This window comes from Malania oleifera, chromosome 12 (assembly GCF_029873635.1).
Source record: "Malania oleifera isolate guangnan ecotype guangnan chromosome 12, ASM2987363v1, whole genome shotgun sequence".
NCBI lineage: Eukaryota > Viridiplantae > Streptophyta > Magnoliopsida > Santalales > Ximeniaceae > Malania > Malania oleifera.
In genome coordinates, this window is record NC_080428.1 from 57,495,510 (window position 1) to 57,516,551 (window position 21,042).

Here is a 21,042-nt window from a genome sequence, read left to right on the forward strand (position 1 = left end):
TGGTAGGGATCCACGTGGCATAAAAAAATGGAAAGACAGAATCGAACCCATTTGCTGCATTAACTCTGATACAACCATACCATCACCGATCCAAGAAGTACGGTAGTCAGGTGTCATGCACGTCTTGCTCAAAACCTAGGTATCCATATAAGAGGGGTGGGAGTCGCTGTTTGTCCCTCGTCAAATCCCCCGACACACACAACGCACTCACACTCCTCTCTCTCATGGCTTCCTCTGCAAAATTCTTCTCCTTCATCCTTCTCCTGACAATCTCCTCTGCGGAGATCCATGGCAGAGAGAGCGAGTTTTTCAGCAGGTTCGGACGAAATTACCAGCAGCAGCAGTCCGAACTCCCCACCACCCAAGTCCCTGCTCTGACCAAACAAGACCAACAGCCTGATTTCCTCCCGCAAGCCACACAGAACGCCTACGGCTACGGCCTCTTCTCCAATGAACCTGCCCAGCTCGCCCCCAACGGCGGCGCCCCACCCACCTACCCCTCTTCCGAAAACTCCCAGAAGTCCAAATCCGGCGAACCCCTTTACAGGTACAGAGACGCCAGTACCACCCCTGCCGCTAACGGCGGTGCCACCACTTACGCCTCTTCCGAAAACTCTCAGCAGCTCAAATCCGGCGAACCGCTTTACAGGTACAGAGACACCACCACCCCTGCCGCTAACGGCGGTGCCTCCACCTACGCCTCTTCCGAAAACTCCCAGCAATCGAAACCCGGCGAACCACTTCCCCGGTACAGAGCCGCCGCCGCCGCCGCCGCTCCCGGCGCAGAGAACTCTTACAACGGCGTCAACGGGTACGAGACCCAGAAGAAGGGCGTCGGCGAGACGAGACTTACCGGCCGCCAAACCAACTACTGGAACAACGCCGGCGACGGCTACAGCCAGCTGGCGACCGGAGGGTTCAACGGCCGCATGAACACCCAGCAGCAGCAGCAGAAGCAGCAGAGGCAGGGCATGAGCGACACCAGATATATTGCAAACGGGAGATTCTATTACGACGTGAATGCCGATCGAAGCTCCGATAACGGAAACCGGAAATTTAGGACCAACAATGCGTACGGGAACTCGAACGCGATCGGTTTCAGTAATGGAAATGGATACAATTCCGACAAGCAGAGTTCTTCCAAGTCTAATGGCAGTGATTTTTATACCCCTAACGGCAGAGAGAGTTACCAGAGCCAGACGCAGATTCAAGAGAAAGACGAGGAGTTTGTGCCATGATCTCCTTCAGCTGCTCCCAACGTAGTTTAAAATTTTCAATCTTTGGATAAACAGTAGTGAGTTGAAACGTTTACAAATTAGTTTCAAGCATAGAAAACAATAATATGTTTGGAAGTCGTTTTAATTAAGTTGCTTCTCCCCATCCTCTCTATTGTTTAAACTTATAATCTTCAATAAGAAACATCAAATTTTAATGTGTTTTTTTCTCACGTGTGATGGTATGTAACATGTTTTTTTTTTTTCTTGATTAGATACTTACATGATTTGAATTCAAGATGTCCAAGGTTTCAAACTTAAATAATATTTTCTATAAAACAATGCATTATTATTTTTTTTTTAGCAAAAAAAAAATTAGAAATATAATTATGTTGTATTTGAAAAAATGAATTTTGAGTTTTAAAATTAAAATTATATGAATTTCAACAAAATTCAAATAAAGGGTAAACCTTTATTTGGGACATTACGTCGAGCATTGATTTGTACTAAATAAAAAAGTAAATAATATATATATATATATATATATATATATATATATATATATATATGTAAAATTATCTTTTAAGGACAGTGAGCAATAAAAAACATCACCAACAAGAAATATAGTGAAAACCTTTGATTTTGGTAATTAGGTACTCAACTATTGATGTGCATTTAGCATTGAATTTAAATTTTTTATTTTCATAATTAAGAATAAATTTCTCTCTTAGTTTGATGGTGTTTGGTAACTAGCAATCAACTCTAAAAATTGGAATCAATATGTTTAATTCTCATTCCCAATGTTTGTTTTATAATAATCTTATTCCAATTCTCATTCTCATTCCATGTAAGAATGAGATTTCTTTTTTTACTTATATACGATTTCTGACTTTTACTCTAGAATCAAATCCTATTTCTTGAAAACACACTATTTATTGTGATATGTTGAGTTATATATATTAATATTAATATTAAGATATCATTATTAATATTTAAATATTATTATTTATTTTAAATTATATATAATAACTTTATAATATATAAAAATTAATAGAACAATATTAGATGTTAAAATATTATGATATACTTATGGTATAATTATTGATTTATTATACTTTTATTTATAATCTTAAAAATAAAATAAAATGAAAATATTTATTTTTTCTTGTATTAAATGATTATTTTATCCCAAATGGTGGAATATTTTTTTTAAAGCATCTAACTATCAAGAGTGTCTCCCATAATTATGTATAAAACTTTCTATGTTGAGTATTTTTTTTCTTACCTCGTTAAATCTAAAATTTTCACGACTGCCACCACTCATTTTTTAATTTGCACAATATAAAAATTGTGACCATTGTAGGTCTATATAACTCATAGAGATGGAAAAAAGGGAAGTTATGTATCTTTATTGTTCTCTTCCTCTCCTCGTGCACCATGTGAATCCGTAATGATTGTATCATTGCAAGTAGGGGTGTACAAAAATTTCCAAAAAATTAAAAATCGAATCGAAACCGGATTGAAATCACAAGTGGTTTGGTTTTTGGTTTCGATTTTTGAAATTGTAAATTATTGATTTCGATTTCTATTTCGGTTTCAAAACATAATCGAACTAAAAAAACCGAAAAAACAATTTAAATTATATATATATAAGTTAATATAATTACTTAATATTAATAGTTAATATATAATTATATATATGGATACTTGCAACGTAAGCCATATAGTGCACCTGTGAGGAAGAGTGACTTAGTTACTGTTGAGGGTAGTAGAAGGGGTAGGGGTAGACTTAAAATAACTTGGGATGAGATAGTGAGTAAAGATTTAATATCCTTGAATCTATCAAAAAAATGGTACATGATCACATAAATTGGCGGAAAATGATTCATATAATCGACCTCACTTAGTGGAACTAAGGCTTGATTTTATTGTTGTATATAATTATATATAAATTTGGATTGGGGATTGGGCTAGGACAAAGTCGTCATGCACTTGGGGGTTAAGGTTTCAATTTCATATTATAGTATCTGAGATTTTGAGTGCTCTCTCCTCTCTACGTCTATGACTAACTCGCCATCGTCGCCGACTATGCCTGATTGCCTCTTAGCCCTCTCTCTCAGAATCCTCAATCTCTCTCTGTTAACTTTGTCTCTCGAGTCTCGACTCTGTTTCTCACTCTCTCAATCTCTTAGACACTCAAAGAGTCAAAATCGACGCCAGATAACGCAGCTGTGCTGCACCACTGCCGTCGATGGGCGACGTCCTCTGTGCCCTGCTGCTCTACCTCCCTCCCCTGTGAAAAATAATTGTCAAACAATTAAAACCCAAAAATATCGTAACCGAACTGCCATTGTTCGGTTCTCCGCTAGATAATATAGTCCATTAGATATATTATTTATATTTTATATATATTAAAATTCTATATATAAATCGGTTAAAAATCAATTCGATTAATGAGATTTTTTAATAAAAAATTTTCAGCTAATTCAACTAATTAACCGAATTAACATAACCGATCAAATGTTGACCCCTAAATATATTGGATATCTAATATGATTTTTCATATGTTTGTATTTAACTAAATTAAGTAATTTTTTCTACACATGACAAAATTATGTTAATTCCAGTATATACATCTCGTATATCTAATAATTTCTTTCATACCATCACTCCATAAAGATTGATGGAGAGATAAATCTCATCTTCCCATCCTTAACTTCAACTTCAGATCTAATTTTCTTATCTATCATTGCCTTGGCACAATTTAATTTAATTTAATTTGCTTGTATGGTTAATATTAAATACAGTACAACTCTTTTACAGGTTCGAATTTGTGTGCTGTAAACATAATTTCTACTGTGTTTATGGACAAATATATTACAGCTCTTTTATTAACCCAAAAAAAGAGGAGAGGAGAATGAGTAGATGTCCCACCCATGACTTCTGGCTCCCACTTGACGCTTTAATCTAAAAGGGCGAAGTTAGCTCGACCCCCACTGGCCCCCATCCAATGGCTGCCCTCATGGGTTGTGTGGGTCCCTGCCCTCCGTCCCTCTCACTTTCCTATTGAATTGTTTAGACCCCGTTTGGTATTGTTATTTTGTTTTTTTTATTCTCCCCTATTTTTATTTCCGTATAGCAAAGGAAATAAAATATAAAATTAGATTTTATGATTTGACAACTTATATTCAGAAGTAATTTTTTCAATTTTATATATTTTTAAAATGAATATATATCATTTTTAGAAATAAAAATAATAAAGGTCAATTACAAAATATTATTACCATCTTTTAATGATCATGTATGATAAGATTGTTGTTGGTAAGGTAAAATTTGAAAGTATAATAAATATGTAAAATAATTATAATATTTTTATTTTTATTATATTATTTTTAAATTTTTATTGTTTTTAAAATTTTCTATTTTAATTATATTTTTATAATATTATTTGGTTTAAAGACAAAACTAAGTGTTTTTTTTTATTAATTAAGCTTTTTTATTTGTTTTAGTTTTACAAATATTAACCAACCAAACATGTTACTAGTTTCTGGCTTTTAGTTTTAATTACAAATATTAACTAAGGAAATGAGTTCATTAGATTTTTAGTATATAGTAACAAAATTGATTTATCTATTTGCTTATTGGACTCATTAGTTTATATGTTTGATTTTATAATTTAGTTTATATGTTGGACTCATATGCATATTTAAATATATTTTCTATTTAATAACCACTAATCCCATAATTTCAATTATTTTCTAAATAAAAATTCAATGACTTAATATACTAAAAACACAAATTTAAAAATAAATTGTATGCTTTAAATGAATTAATCATTTGTCAGTTTATATCAATGAATTTTCTATTTAATTTTAAATTCGTTATAACTAGACTGATCTTGACTTAATTCATCTTGATTCGACTCAATTAAACTCCTAATCAATTGTAATATCTCTAAATTATACCGAAATCTTATTAACCAAGCTCAGTCCCAATTATGAGTGAGCATTTGGTCAGTTGGTTAATTCAAAAAATTTCGATGAAAAATTTCTTTAACCAAATCGATCAAAATTCCATAGTTAACCGAACTCAAAACCGATTGAACCAAATTTTGATTAAATCGATTAACTGATGTAATATTTTAATATATAAAAAATATAAATAAAATATACATAATTTTAATATATTTAATATTAAATATATATATAATAATTTATTATTAATTTATACTATTCAATTACTTCAGGTAACCGAATTAACCAAACCCAAAATTTGAATTGAAAATCAAAAACTGTAGTTCAACGAAAATGAAAACCGTATCGAACTAAATAAATTTTTAACCGAGCCCAACTGACCAAATTTACTTGGTTAAATATACTTTACCGAATTATATTCACCCCTAATACCAACTTCTAAGATTGTCTCCCATTATTTAATTCAGACCTCTTTTAATGTAACTTAAAATCGACATAAATTGTATAATTGACAATAACCGACCTCTCTCATTCTATACCCATTTTAAAATTTGAACTAGAATTTACAAAATTAAAAGTTTCAAGTTTCAAATATCCCAACATAAGAAATTTCCAATGAAAATATTTTTGAAGAAGAAAAAAAAGGGCGATGGTGAGATAGAGCAGTAGAGCGCGTGAATTGTGAACTGTGACAACTGAAATGGAAGTGGAAGAGGTAGGGAAGGGCGCATGCCCAACGCATTCGGTTTCCCAATACGCTCATTCTCCTCGCGTGCCCCCACCCACTCCTCCTTCCACGCATTAATTTACCTGCCCCACCCTTCCATGCACTCAATGCACTTGCCTTTTCTTTCCTCTTCTTTTTTTTCTTAATGGGTTTCGCTTGGGATGCCATAGCTGGTTAAGAGCAATTATGACTCACAATGAGTTTGCTTGTCACGTCACCCTTGCTTGTTTCCCTAGAAAATTTTAAAATCCCACACACACTTACTTTTGTTAGTGGTAACAAAGTAAACGTTCAACAATTCTTTGTTTTCAAAATCTTTAAAAAACTTGACAAACATGCCAAGATAATTGTGTTTCTTTATTGATATTAATATTTTGAGTTATGTTTAAAGTTCAATACATCTAAAATTAATAAATTTTAAACCTATTTTAGTCTCTATTATTAATTAAACAAATATAAACATGTTCTGAGTCTTTTTTTTTTTTTTCAATTAATTTTTCAAAAAAAAAACTACTCTCACTAATATGGAAAAATGGATAAAAATTCATTCATCCTGTTACCCTTAGAGGTTGCATAAGCTTGATTGTCTTATTTTGATGATAACAACCCATTAGTGGTTTTAGGTTAACAGTGTCGGCCTGACCAAAAGGTTATTGAGCAGTTTGCCTACCCCCAATTTTTTTTTTAATATTAACATTATTTATGATGTCATCTCTTCTCATACATTGATTTTCTCACTATCTCAAAAGTTTATAATGTCATCTCTTCCTATACATTGACTTTCCCACAATCTCAAAAGTAAATAAAATTGTATTTTGAAAAGTAAAGTAAATGTAATTTAATTCTTTCTTTTTCAAGTCTCAATGTAATCTTAAATATAAAACTTTAATTAATGATTTTGCATCTCAAAAAGTTATAAAAAATAATTTTAAATAAAAATAAAAATTAAACAAAATATTAAGGCTTAAATCATTCGCTTAGGGCGTCATATTGTGAAGAGCCGACCCTAAAGGTTAGCTTATCTTTGCATATCAAGTCATAGTAAGTATAAATGCAAATGCAAAGATTAAGTAGATTCTTAATAAGTTAGATATCATCAAAAATGGGGAGAATATTAGTCTTGATGGCTACACCATCATGGTTTATTGTGTTTTGATGATATTACCCTACTTATTGTTTCAAGTGTTTTCCCATATTTGCATATCATATTTAGTACAGATTCAAAAAGGTAAAGATCGGACCGAATAGACATTCAGAAAGAAAGATCAAATAGACACGCACTCGGAAGAACCCAAGCACGACCAAAGGAAGCTTAATGTTGTCTTATATGTATTTGGGGAGTGTTTGAGGTAGTGTTTTGTAACTCTTGCTGATTTTGTTTCATTCGTGATTTCTGAATAAGAGTTGAACAAAATGCATGCATACTAGAATGCATGAGTTTATAGAGTTGCACTAAAGTCATAAACACAAACTCACCTTTTATGACTTTCAAAGTTAAATTTAAAGAGTTTGTTAAATCAATCCTAAACTCAAACATGTTTTTCAAAGGGACAAGCTTTCAAAATATTGTTTTATAAATCTTTTCATATTTAGTCCCGATTGTATCAAAACATTACTAATGTCTTAAACCCTTAATAAAATCAAACATATTTTATAAAGGACATACTTAGCATATAAGATATCGAATTAAACTTCAAAAGTGTTTTCATAATCAAGATATCTTATATTTATGGCAAAACTCACTTGGACAAGTTTTAATCTGTAACGACCTGCTCCTTTTTCACATATTTTTTTTTTATATATAAATAAATTATCATCACATCATACATCCCAGCTCAGCAGGTCACAATCCACCTGGGCCCGTAGGCACCAGGGATATAACAAAACATACAGCAGAAGCCTACACAGCAGAAAGTATAAAATCATATACATCTCATCATATTGTGCATAGCACATACTAGAGTCACTACAATTACTATCTCACAGTATATACGTCTCAAAAATGAAATCTAGGGACAATCCCCCACAAAACCTAACTGTCCCTACCAAAAACTTACCCTTCCAAAGAGGGCAAACAACTGATCTAGATCAGCGGGGCTTTTCCCGCTCTCCTATCAGGGGCTCCTGAAAAATGTATAAGATTTAGGGGTGAGATACCTCTCAGTAAGGGAAATAAACTAATACCAGTGTGTGGCAACATGAGTATTCTGTGTTCTACATATACCATACATAACATATTTAATACTGTTTATCAAATATGGGAAAACATATGCATATCAAAACATGGTAGAACATACTGCCTTTTCATAAACATTTCTCATCTCATATCATAATAATAATAACATAAAAACAACCCTGGTAGGTTAGCTGACTGTTGTCACGTATTACCCCCACATGACTGGGTTGTGTGGCCCGAAGGCGGGACCTGACAATGGTTGGCCAACCACTGCCAAGTCAAACAATAGTCTGTAGGTCCGATGGGTCTACCCAGACTGGTCCGTACACCAGGGGCGATAACAGCACACTTCTTGAAAATAACCACATCGACCATCCAATCTCACACCACTCCATACAACGGTGTTAACACAGATATCATGATCACGAGGACTATGGACACATAGCAACGGTACCGTGTAAGTGTTAGCCTAGACCAAGTCAACCAGGTTCTGATATCATATACATATACTAAAACCGTGATACATAAATATCTCATATCATTTATTTTCACATCAATCATATCATTTCACATATATACATGTATCATGAAAATCATCGGCCCGTACGCCGGTATTACACATTTTAACATAGCACGGCCCGTACGCCGGTAAATCACATAGCACAGCCCGTACGCTGGCAAACCACATAGCACGGCCCGTACGCCGGCAAATCACATAGCACAGTCCGTACGCTGGCAAATCACATAGCACGGCCCATACGCCGGCAAATCACATATACATATAAAAATATCTCGGCCCGTACGCCGGTTTTCCATCATAGAAATCCATATCGTTCCCATTCCCAAAAAAAATAATATTTCACAACATTTTTATACTCATGTCACACTAAACAAATTTTCTACGTATTCAACATATAATCATTTAAACAGTATTTTCCAAATATAAATCATATATATAAATATATTTATTTTTCCTGAAATCAGATGCTATATATATATACATACATTATCTCAAAACAAAACTAGTTTAGTTTATCCCCTTACCTGATTCCTGAAAAGCCCATAAGAAAATCTTTCCCGTACCCACAAGGTTCTCAACTCAATACCCTGAAAATGAAAACTCGCAGAATTAAAGTTTAGTATTTTCGTACGTACAATATTTTCTATAACTACCACTAAGTCAAATTCGACTTAAAAAATCTTACCTCAACTTAGGGATGATTCCCAACGTTCACAATCAATACCCTGGAACTGAAAATTTTCAATATTAAAGTTCAGTATTTTTACGCGTATATTACTTTCTTCAACTGTCAAAAATCCAAATATTGAATATAAAGTCTTACCTTGGATTTGGGATGAAATCCAACTTCGTTTTCCTGACGATCCGTTCCGACAGACTTGTAGAGAACTTCGCCAGGAGCGTCGTGGTGGTTTCGGTTTGTCGATCCGGCGTAAAACTAGCCCGGAATCGAAGAGAAAGAGAGTCGTAGGAGAGAGAGAGAAAGAGAGAGAGAGCACTTCCAAAAAAAATATAAGCAAGCTTCTTGAATAAGCTTATGTCATTTTATATATATATATATATATATATATATATATATATATATATACATAAAATAGTAAACCTTAATTAAAGTATAGCTTCTTGAAGAAGCTTTCATACTTTATATATATATATATACATGCTTTAATATTTATATATATATATATATATATATTTGTTCCTATTCATTTTACTTATTAATTTAATTAATTAATTTTATTTTATTATTTTATTATTATTATTATTTTAAATTTTATTTTTTTTCCCGGTTACTACATAATCTTAATTGAACTTAATATATTTCAATTACTTTTGTCCAAGAATGTTTTAAGTCATCAAAAGACTTTTTGACAAGGAAAAACCGAGCAATCGTCGTTTAACGTAGTGCAGCCTCGAGTCCTAAACACTTTTCTGTATTTGATGAATAATTTTTGTTAGAAAAGTCCAAATAAAACAATATTGGTGTCTATGGAAAGCAAAGAAAAAATTTCACAACTTTCATGTTGATGACTTTTTATGATTTGGGGTAATCGTCGACGTATGGAGGAAACCGTTGACAGTTTTAGAGAGCCCAGAAAAACAGTTGACAGTTTGGGACGGTGACAGCGTCCCAATGGCTAAAAAACGGTTAGTTTTGTTTGGGAATTACTCCCAACGGCTAGTTAACGACTATAAGAGATTTTTAGCTATAAATACAAGTTCTTAGACTTGTTTAAACATGATTTTGATGATTTATACAAGCTTATAGTGAAAAATATCTTTGATTTCAAAACCTAACACATTACATCTTAGTTTATATTTACAAGTGCTAATCTCTCTTGTTCTCCAATATTGTGTGATACAATTCTTGAGAGAGAAGTGTAAGGTTTGCTTTGTATTTAATATTTGCTCATTCAAGGAGCATTCTCATTGTAATCATCTCCTTCGTGTAAGGTTCTTTGTGAACCATTGTGAGGGTTCTTGGTGAACCGCTTGGTAAAGGCTCTTTGTGAGCAAGTAGGGGTTTGTTCTCAAGTGTAGAGTTGTGTACCCGAGTTGAAAGGTTTGCTCCGCTGGGGAAGGAGCGTTGATAATGGATTGTGGAATTCTTAGTTTGGTGCTAAGACGCGAACGTAGGTTGGGTGTCAAACCACGTTAAAACCCTGTGTTCAACTTTTCTCTCCCTACTCTTTATTTTAAGTCTTGTGCATGGTTTACTTTTGCTTATATTGTGATATAATTACTTGAAATCTTATCAAGAGTTTTATCTTGTAGAGGAATTTAGTATACACGAAAAGAGCCATTCACCCCCCCTCAAACTCTATATTGCATATTCGCTGCAGGGCACACGTATATACTCCCAGGCTATGACTGTTTAACAAATCCGAACCGAATCCGATCTCTTAAATTGACTTATAACCAATCCGCATATTAAATGAGTCGAATATGGTTTGAATTTTTTTTTTTCTGCATATAAATGAGTCGGTTAGCGGATTTAGGAATGTATCCAATGGATACCCGTTTATCCACTAACTAATGTTACATTCATTGATAATTTAATATGCTCATGTTGATTAGACATCAAATCAATTAGCATAAGCTCTATTGGCTAAGGTCTAATCCCACACTCTTAACTTTTACACTACTATATGTGTCACTAGGTCTACCCTATCTCACATTTAAACTCAAGCTCAAATGCTTATAAAAAAAATTATAATTTTGTGATTAGTTATTAAATGTTTAATATATTACCAAATTATAATTTTAAAAACAACTTCTATTATTCTGTTATAAAATAAATTGTTCATTGGATAGTAAAAAATTATATTAGGGATGAGAATGACGGATTATCCAATTCGAACCGCCATAAATCCACAACTTAAATGAGTCGGATATGGATTGTAATTTTCTCACCCGATAATTCGCCTAATTCGCCACAGATTATCCGACCTGATCTATTTTGCCAGGTCTATTCAGTACCCTTTAAATTATATACATTTTCTAGTAATAATCAACACATCAAAATAAAAATAAATGTGTAGAAATTTATTTGTAAATTTATTCTTCCTTTTAAACCAATCAGCTTAATTCCTCATTTTTTAATTAAAGTAATTTTTAAAATGTGACTTCGATTTCCTCTAAAGAAATATAAAATTAATAAATAATTTTAAATTTTAATTCTTAAAATATCGAGCCCAGAACTAATATAAAGTAAATTATATTATAGAAAAGCTCCCATTTGATAAAATTGTATTCCTTAAATGCGTGGATAAGTTTTAAACATGGCAATTTCAATTAATTTTAAATATTTCCCAAGTTAAAAATGCTAAAATTGATCTTTCCTAGAATGACACCTCCATTAATAGGATTCCTTTTTTATTAAAAAAAAAAAAAGTGAAATGATGAATCAGTTCATATATTTTTATTTAAAATCTATTTTAATTTTTATACTTTTAAGTATAATTAAAAAATAATATATATTTTTTATAACTATTAGTATCTAAACCTTAAATGAGACAACTAATCTCCAAAGGTGGAATGAACTTCTATTAATTTGAGCTTTCAATTCGTAATCATTAAATTAAATTATATAATAATTTTAATTCAGTAAAATTAATTAATATACAATTTAGGATAAAAATTAAAATCAATTTTAATTAAAATAAAATAATTAATTAATTATTTCATTCAAAAATATAAAAACTTAGATATTCGTGATAATATATTGAATATATCATAGCATCAATAAAATAACGTGACAATATAATATAATTTCACACAAATTTTATGTGAAAAAAAAACCAATAATTAATTTTCATAAAAAAAAAAAAAAAAAAACTCAATTACAATTAAAAATAATCTATTTTTAAAAAGTGCGGAGGGACCACAGCCATTACCATTTCTGTCGTCTTATTTGCACCTAATGAGTTTAGTATCTCTATTTAAGCACTCCGTCTCGCTATTTTTCCTTCACCAAATCCCAAACGCTCCCTCCCCCTCTCTCTCATGGCGTCCTCTGCAAAATTCTTCTCCTTCATCTTCCTCCTAGCCGTCTCCTCTGTGCAGATTCACGCCAGAGAGAGCGAGCTCTTCAGCAAGTTCGGAAAATCGCAGCAGGAGTCCCAGCTCCCCACCAGAGATGCCTCTCTGAACAACCGCGACGACGAGCCTGAGTTCGTCCCGGAAACTTCCCAGAACGGCTACGGCCTCTTCGGTAATGAACCCGGCCAGCTCCCTCCCACCACCACCACCACTACGACGTCCACTCCCGCCTCTTACGCCAGCGCCGCCACCTACTCCACTTCCAAAAACTCTCAGCTACCCAAATCCGGCGACACCCTTTACAGGTACAGAGACACCCCCACCACCGTCACCATCCCCGCCACCGCCACCACCACCACCGCCTACTCCACTTCCGAAAACTCCCACAAAACCAAAGCCGGCGAGCCCCTCTACAGGTACAGAGACACCGCCGCCGCCGCTTCCGCCGGTGTCGGTGGTGCCGGGAACTATTACAACGGCGTCAACAGGTACGAGAGCCAGAAGCAGGGCATCGGCCAGACGAGGCTCACCGGCCGGCAAAACAGCTACTGGAGCAGCGCCAGCACCGGAGGATACAACAATGGCGTGAACGGGTACACCAACCAACAGCCACAGTTCCAGCAGCAGTCGCAGAGGCAGGGCATGAGCGACACCAGATACATTGCCAACGGGAGATTTTATTACGACGTGAACGCCGATCGGAGCCTCGACAACAACAATCGGAACTATGGGATCAAGAATGTGTACGGTAACTCGAGAGTGGCCACTTACAGGAATGGAAATGGATACAATTCCAACAACCAGGGTTTCTCTAACAGTTATGACAATGAGTTTTATCACCCTAATGGCAGAGAAAGGTACCAGACCCAGATGCAGATTCAAGAGGAAGACGACGAGTTTGTGCCATGATCTGTTTCAACAATAGAGAATGCGATGATCATGATCAAGATCTGTTCTAGTTGTGATCTATATAGTAGAAAATAATCGTCAGTTAATTTAATATGCCTTTTTGGAAAAAAAAAAAAAAATTGTGTGTCATCTTGTTTTTGGGATTTTAGAACTTTTGATAGTTTGAAAAAGGGCCAAGGTATGAGAGTGAATTTGTTATGGGTGATGGAAAAATTCTTATATTTAATAAAATGTAAATCTTAAAGTTATTTTGCTCAATTTGTCAATGCATTGAAAGATGGGGTGAATGCAAATAGGGAAAAAATCTTATTTATGGTGTGTGTGTGGGAGTAAGAATTTATATGCGAGATTTAATGTGTAAAAATTTAAATCGGATTTAATTTTTCCTTTGTATTAAAAAAAATTAATTTCAAACTCTAAATTATCAAATTTTAGTTAGGGCATATGAAACACTTGATACAAAATAGTACATAATCTATGCTCCGTATGTTTAGATATATTTTTTAAAGAAAGTCAATTATAACTCCTAAAAATATTATATATTAAATAAAGGCATTACTCACAATATAGTGTACAGCTAAATACAGATATGGTATAATGAATTTTAATGAAAGTATTGACCAAAAAAAAAAAAAAAGTGGAAGAAAGGAAGAAGGTGACAGAATTAATAGGGCAATTAATTGGGGGTGATGAAATTAAAAGCTCTTAACTAGCTAATGCATTAATGGGTACAATGATTTTTGTCTGATGTGGAAAGTCAAACAGAGAATTCAGAACTTTTTGTTTGGGTAATTACTCTAGGGGCTGAACTTGTACATAGTAGTGCAAAGGCAGAAATTAAGGACCATTGCCATTTACCATTTGCCAATTTACCATTAATTTGGCAGGTGATGCTTTGTCCTGCCTACCTAAGGACAGTACTGTAGGTATCCCCAACCCTTAAACCCTAAACCCTGTTTGAGAAAGCAATGTTCATCATGGCTGTGGCACAGTACTTTTTCTTTTTCTTTTTCTTTTACTTTACTTTAGGGCAGTGAGGAAGAAGCTATTGGTCTTTAAAATAAAGGGAGAATTGGGGGAGAGGTCGTTGGGAGTTTTTTAAATTTTTAAAGAAAGAATGGATGGGCCAAAATTGATTCAAGGGTGGTGCAGGGGCCAGGGTCAAAATTGATATAGGGTAGCGCCACAAATAGGCAATTTGTTTTTATAACATTACCCTTTTGGAAGTGAAGTTCCAAAGACCATATTCTCCCTCCAAGGGAAAATATATATCTCTTGAATGAAGTTGAGGTTTTATTTAGTTGTGAAAATGTTTTTAATTTTTTTAAAATTTTTTAAAATATATTTTTTAAAAGATTTTTATGAAATAATTTGTTAACTTGTTGGAGATTTCCTAGATCTAAACTAAATCTAAAGAAATAGCACATCTCACATACCATATATGTGTGATAAAACTAATCAATATATTGAGTTCGGGATGGATTATTAACTAGTGAAATTTAAATAAGTTGATTTTGGTTTACTTGTCTACAAATAAGTAGATGAAATATAAATATTAATGTGTAGGGTGTAAGAACCCGACCTGTGAGATATGAAATAAATATATAAGAAAAGGGTAAAACGGTAAATTAAGCTGGCTTCTTCAACGAAGCCAGAGCTTTGTCGACAAAGGTCCTTCTATTTTTCGGCGACGAAATTCAGAGATTCATCAACGAGGAGAAGCCGAGAGGTTTTGGGAAATTCTAAAATCTCAGGCTCATCGACGAGACCACCGCAACATCGACGAATTTCCTTCTCTGGCTCATCGACGAAGACGCCACCTCGTCGACGAGGTTGGCCGAGTCAAAGGTGCTATAAATATCATTTTGGGTTGCTTAGAAATTAAGATATCAAAATTTTTTTTTTTTCTCTCTCTAGAACTCAAAGCCACACACACTCTCTCTTTAGATTTCTTCGCCGTTCGTTGTTAGAATCGACAAACCAACGTTACTGTGAGGATTAGGGAAGAAATCTCTACGCTTTTTTTGGAACGAATTTTCGTTTTGGGGTTTTCGGGTTTCGACCCAAAAATCGAGGTAAGACTTGCTTTTCATTTTTATTTTGGTAGATCTATAGAGAATAGAATTGTAAGTATGTATTGTACTATGATTTATAGGTTTTGAGAACTCGGTTCGCTGTTTAGGAGCCGTAAAGTTCTAGTTGGATTTTCGGGGAAAGATAAGGGGAATTCTGTTTGTATCGGTTATTTTTGAAATCAAACACGGTAGAACTATGATTCACGATCTTGTGTGTGTTTTGGCTACTTATTTGGGGAAATCTAACGGGTAAAATTTTGGGGTTTTTATGTTACAGTTTTAGGAAAAAGGGGGCATCAGGTTGCATCTCTAGTTTCATTGGAAAATCGTAGATATATTGTGTAATATATTGTGTTATAGAGATGGCTGTGCCTTGACTTGTTTAAACTATATTTTGAAAATCATGATTTTGTGATTACTAAATGAGTGTGGAATGAACTGTTATATGAACATGCATGAGTTGTGATTTGCTGAAATAAGATATAGGAACGTATGTTCCGAATTATTCCAGGTGGTGAAAGAGTGTCCGGCTCTATATCCGAGGGTGTAAAATATCACCTACCAATGGCAAGAGTCTGGCTCTATATCCAAAGGCGTGAAATATCACCTCTTACTGGTTGATCACCGAAGGGTGTGGATCCACCAGTTGTATTAGTTCGATACCATGGAAGCCTGGGGCTACGCCATGTGCCGGGGATGCCGTGTAATGCGGGCCGGCTTCATGCCGAAGGGTGTGATGACACTGGGTTACTTGATCATGTGTATGTGGGTGTTGAGAACTATACTGGAACTGTATTGAACTGTATATGTTTTATATGTCAGGAGAACACTTATATGCCACACACCAATATAACTAGATTCTTCCTTATTGAGAGATGTCTCACCCGTATCGTACGTACATGTTTTCAGGTCCTTCGAGTAACCGGAACTAGCGTCCTTGTGTTAGGAGCGTAGTGGTTGGTATACTGCGTAAAGTGTTTGTGTAAGTTTTAGGACTGTAACAGGGTTATCATTTTGGATACTTGCTGGCACCCTAGGTTATGTTGTGTATTATGGAGCTTAGACTCTATCTGCATAGACTCTGGTATGGTACTAAGTATGTATGGAATGAATTTTTTTCCATTGCGTATATGTCGTGTGTGTGAATGTGTATATGGTTCACGGGAACCCCATGGGGTCGGACCCTCATTCATTATAGTATCATTGGTGTTTTGTATGATACAGGAACAAGTTAGGTTACTACATCACACCCTGGGTTCCATTACTAGGTTCGGGGCATGACATCGAGTCATCAAACCCGCCATGGCTCGGATTATTACATTCGTATCAAGCCATTTGAGGAAATTTTTGGTTCGGGTCATCGAACCCACCATGGCTCGGATTATCACATTCGTAGCAAACCATTTTGAAGAATTTTGTCTCGGGTTAATGTACCCGCTGCCTCTACCACCTGGATTAATCACATCCAATGCAAATCATTACCTCAAAAAAAAAAAAAAATAGGATCTCCCTCGTTGGCAGAAGCCAGTTGCAGTTGATTGACCAAAGCTATGGCCAGGTTAAAATAAGTGTCTTTTATCTTTGCAAACTTATTTACTTTAAATAACGTAAGAGAGATCCTACTGTTATATTGAAGCAACGAAGCCTGCAAAGAGGGGCAGTTGTAGACACCCCAATTTTAACCAAGCCACCCCAAGCAAACCTCAAAGTAGGACTTAACTTTGAGATCTAAAAGACTTGGAGTTTTAAAATTGAGACCCTAAGTACCCATGATTTTCAAGAAAAAAGTCGAGCCCTTTTAATTTCCTTTAGACATCCTCACTGGTGTCCCTATAGTTCCTAAAGCCACTATAGGCTAGGCTTCATTGTCCTTCAATTTCAGAGTCAAAGTCCTATTCTCTAAGGTTGATTGTACTTTCAAAAAACCCAAAATTAGTTCAGGGCACTCATTCTGATTGAAAGTGATCCTTTAGATTGTAGAGTTATCGTTCTCCATGACAGGCCTAGGTCTTATTCTCCAAGTTTTCACCCAAAAAGTTAGTTTAGAATTCATTTTTCCTTATAATAAGTCTAGGATTTCAAAACTCAAATAGATCATTTTAGAGTCCTCATAATGGATCGAGTATGGACCTTTAGTTCCAAAATCATTGTTCTAGTCCTCTAAGATTGAATTTCAAAGCCCAGGGATTAGTCGTAGTTAATCAAGTCTTTTAAGTGTCTATGAGTCAGGGAGTTCTCAAACTTTGAATCGAGCTTTCAAAATCTTAGGTCGTTTGAAATTGGGTCTTAATTTCAAAATCAGTTTGTATTTAGGTATTAAAGTTATATCCTGATGACTGCTTTAGTTTGGTTGAAATTGGTCAACTAGTTTGGTCAAAATTGGTCAATTTATTTGGTCAAGATTGGTCAACGCTAGGAGCGGTGACTTAGGAAGGGGTACATCAATTGTTCAACACAGAGGACATGTGTGTGCACATACACACGTACGGATTTAAACATACCAAAGGGAAGCAAAAAGTATACAATAGAAAATAAATACAAAGGAAATTAAGGAAAAGTACAAATTACAAGTGTGTACAAATAGGGGTTGCAGGAAAAACAACCTAGGGGTGCATGCATCACAAAGGAAAATAATAATAAAAAACAAAAAAATACAGAGATGCCAAGCCCTCCTATCCCTGCCAGCCATCTGGGCATGTCCATCCAAGCAGTCCATTCTGGGTCTGCACCTGGAAACCTCCCCATGCCCACCATTCCTATGTTGCCACCTGGGTTTCCCAATTCACCTGTGCAGGAAGGAAAGGTAGAGTTAGTTATTCAATTTCAAAATAATAAAAGAAAATAAAATGGAAATCATATTCCCTGATAGGTTGTTACTAGGGAATTCTATGAAAATAATCCACGCTAGAAGAGGAATTGGCGCCAAAGTAGCCCCGCAGCCTCTCTATAAATAGGGAGGCTCACACTGTAGCTAGACACGGGGATGAAATACAAGATCACTCTACAAAATTAGGGAAGAAAAGAGCAATTGAGAGGAGTGAGGGAACTTTGCCAAAATATAGAGAGGAGAGAGGGTTGAGAAGAGAGAGAGAGACAAAGGAGAAGTTCTGCCCAAATTGCAGAACAAACTCTACATTAAAACGTGTAGAGAATAGAGAGGAGTCCTATAGAGGGAGGAGACTGAAAAGAGTTGTAGAAGAGTTGAGCCAAACACCTCAAGCCAAACACACCCAGAGTCTGAAAAAAGAAGAAAGGAAGAGTAAGAAGGAGCAGGTAAAATTTCTAAGTCTCCTTCCTATTTCTTTGAATTCATTTGATGCTAGATCGAGTGAAAAATTGAACTGCAGGTACCCTCCCCCTTCTCAGGTCTTGAACCTGAACTCAAACCCAGAACAGACCCCCCGAACCCTAACCCTGATCATGAGCCCGAACCTGAGTTCAGGTTCAAACCATTTGAACCTTGGGCCTTGTTTCTAAAATTCAAAGTGGGTTGGTCCGTTTCTAAAGTCCAACTCCAACCCATAACCCGAGGCCCATTAACCCGTTTTTAAAATCAGGCCATAACTAGTTTTTAAAAGAAAGCCCAACACCCATTTTTCTTAAAAATCAGCCCATAACTTGTTTATTTTAAAGCAGGCCCAATACCCATCTTTCAAAAACCAGCCCTTTTTAAATAAACTCGGGCCGACCTGTTTTTAAAATAATAACTCGGGCCTCTTTTTTTAAAAAAAGTGGGCCAACCCATTTCTTTTTTTTTTAAATACAAATCGGGCCCAACCCACTTCCTGAAACACCCATGCCTAACTCGTTCCCTAATACAACCAAGGCCCAACTCAATCTAAACATACCCCTGGCCCACTCGAGTTTTAAACATAAGCCCATTTTAATTTGAAAACCTAGAGGCCCAAATTGAGTTTCAAAACCCGAAAGCTCACACGTGACTCGAGCACGTGACAGAGCCCACGTGGCTCACTCGGGGTTACCCGGGTTCACATGACCCATCCGGGTTGACTCATACGAGTCAACCCTGGCTTGACTCACTCCACTCACCCCGGGTTGACTCGCACGAGTCAACCACGATTTCACTCACTCACTAACTCACCTGGACCGAGATGAGGGTAACTCGTCTTCACCCTTGCACATACAACCGAAACCCTTAAACCAAAGCCATCATCAACTTGCATCCCCATTCATATCACACACATCACCAGTATTTTTCACAACGAAAAACAAACAGAAAAGGAAAGAAGAAGAAAACAATTTTAGAAGTAAAGTGAACTTATCTGGTCTGAGTATTTTTTGGAATCGAACAAAACCCTTTTTTCCTCAGGCTCACCATTCGCTATGGCACCACCAGATCACTCCGAGTTGACACAGACCAGGGGGCTAGGTTTTGGGGAGTGTTGAGAAACTTGGGGTTTCTGTTTGGGATAGGATTTAGGGTTCGTGGGTGCAACAGGGGTTATGGTTCAAAGATATGCAGAGAGGGCGAAGGAGGAGAGGGACTGGGAGAAAAGAGAAGAGAGAAGTGAGAAGAGAGAGAAGCAGAGAGAAAGACAAGAGAGAAACCCTAGGAGATAGAGAAGAGAAGGAGGAAGATAGAGAGGGTGAGAGAGAAAACTAAGAGAGAAGAGAAAGGAGATTTGAGAATGGAGGTTTGAAAATGAGACAAAGTGGAAAAAACGGGCTTAAGTATCTAAAGCCTCAAAGCAACAGGATCTTGCCACGTGGAAGCTCGGCAATGGTGGAGTTTAAAGCCAATCAGGCAACTTGTGAAGACCCCCTCCCACCGTCGGATCACATTCCACTATCAACGGCCCTGATCTCCATTTGTCAAAAGCTATCATGTGCCTCTGTTTCACTTACCTGACCATTGACACTTGGCAGCATACCAATGGTAGAGATCGCTCCGCACAAGAGCCATTAAATGCTGCCAGTTCCCCCCTCATAAATGCTCGTGTTGCCTTTCTAATTGTTTGGCGACATGTGTTCATCTTGTTTCACGAGCAATCAATGCTGGTGGATGCTGTTCGCATCCACCGTTAGATCATCACTTCCGGCAACAACCCAGATCGCTCCACAATAGCCTGTCAATGTCACATGCCTGCGCTTCCTCCTTAGCCCTCCGATCTCTTTAGCAGCCAACGACTGAGTTCGCCTCGAGGCAAGGGTCATTATGAGGCCCTACACGCTTCCCCCGCACATGTCGACACGTGGCCCCTAGGTCTCCTTCTCAATTAATTCAAAAGGCCGCCGCACCACGGACCGTTGGATCCTTGCCATCAATGCACGCTTGGGATCATGCCACGTAGCCAATCCTCGCTCGTATGCAAGCTCCACTCTAGGTGCAATACGTGGCGCCCATGGCCTTAACCGACCTTAAACCTGTCACTCTTGGACCGACTA

At 35.9% G+C, this 21,042-nt stretch overlaps 2 protein-coding genes and 1 long non-coding RNA gene across 3 annotated transcripts; 2 read left to right on the forward strand and 1 right to left on the reverse strand.

The window, feature by feature from the left end:
- Nucleotides 1–224: 224 nt before the first annotated feature.
- Nucleotides 225–1,238, forward strand: LOC131143941 (protein E6-like). Its single transcript, XM_058092295.1, has one exon. It carries the CDS (start codon nt 225–227, stop codon nt 1,236–1,238), a length of 1,014 nt encoding a protein of 337 aa, XP_057948278.1.
- An 11,332-nt stretch (nt 1,239–12,570) lies between these two features.
- LOC131144159 (protein E6-like) lies at nt 12,571–13,819 on the forward strand. The gene has a single exon (XM_058092600.1). The coding sequence runs from the start codon at nt 12,617–12,619 to the stop codon at nt 13,559–13,561; it is 945 nt and encodes a 314-aa protein (XP_057948583.1). The 5' UTR covers nt 12,571–12,616; the 3' UTR covers nt 13,562–13,819.
- A 4,324-nt stretch (nt 13,820–18,143) lies between these two features.
- On the reverse strand, nt 18,144–20,293 carry LOC131144160 (uncharacterized). Its single transcript, XR_009133735.1, has 2 exons — nt 18,514–20,293; nt 18,144–18,422 (listed from the first exon to the last, which is right to left on the reverse strand). It is a non-coding gene; the product is annotated as an uncharacterized LOC131144160 (long non-coding RNA).
- Between the last annotated feature and the right edge of the window lie 749 nt (nt 20,294–21,042).

Bases quoted from the DNA above. Each gene is read 5' to 3' on its own strand.
- LOC131144159 (XM_058092600.1), top strand. From the start codon at position 12,617: ATGGCGTCCTCTGCAAAATTCTTCTCCTTCATCTTCCTCCTAGCCGTC.
- LOC131143941 (XM_058092295.1), top strand. From the start codon at position 225: ATGGCTTCCTCTGCAAAATTCTTCTCCTTCATCCTTCTCCTGACAATC.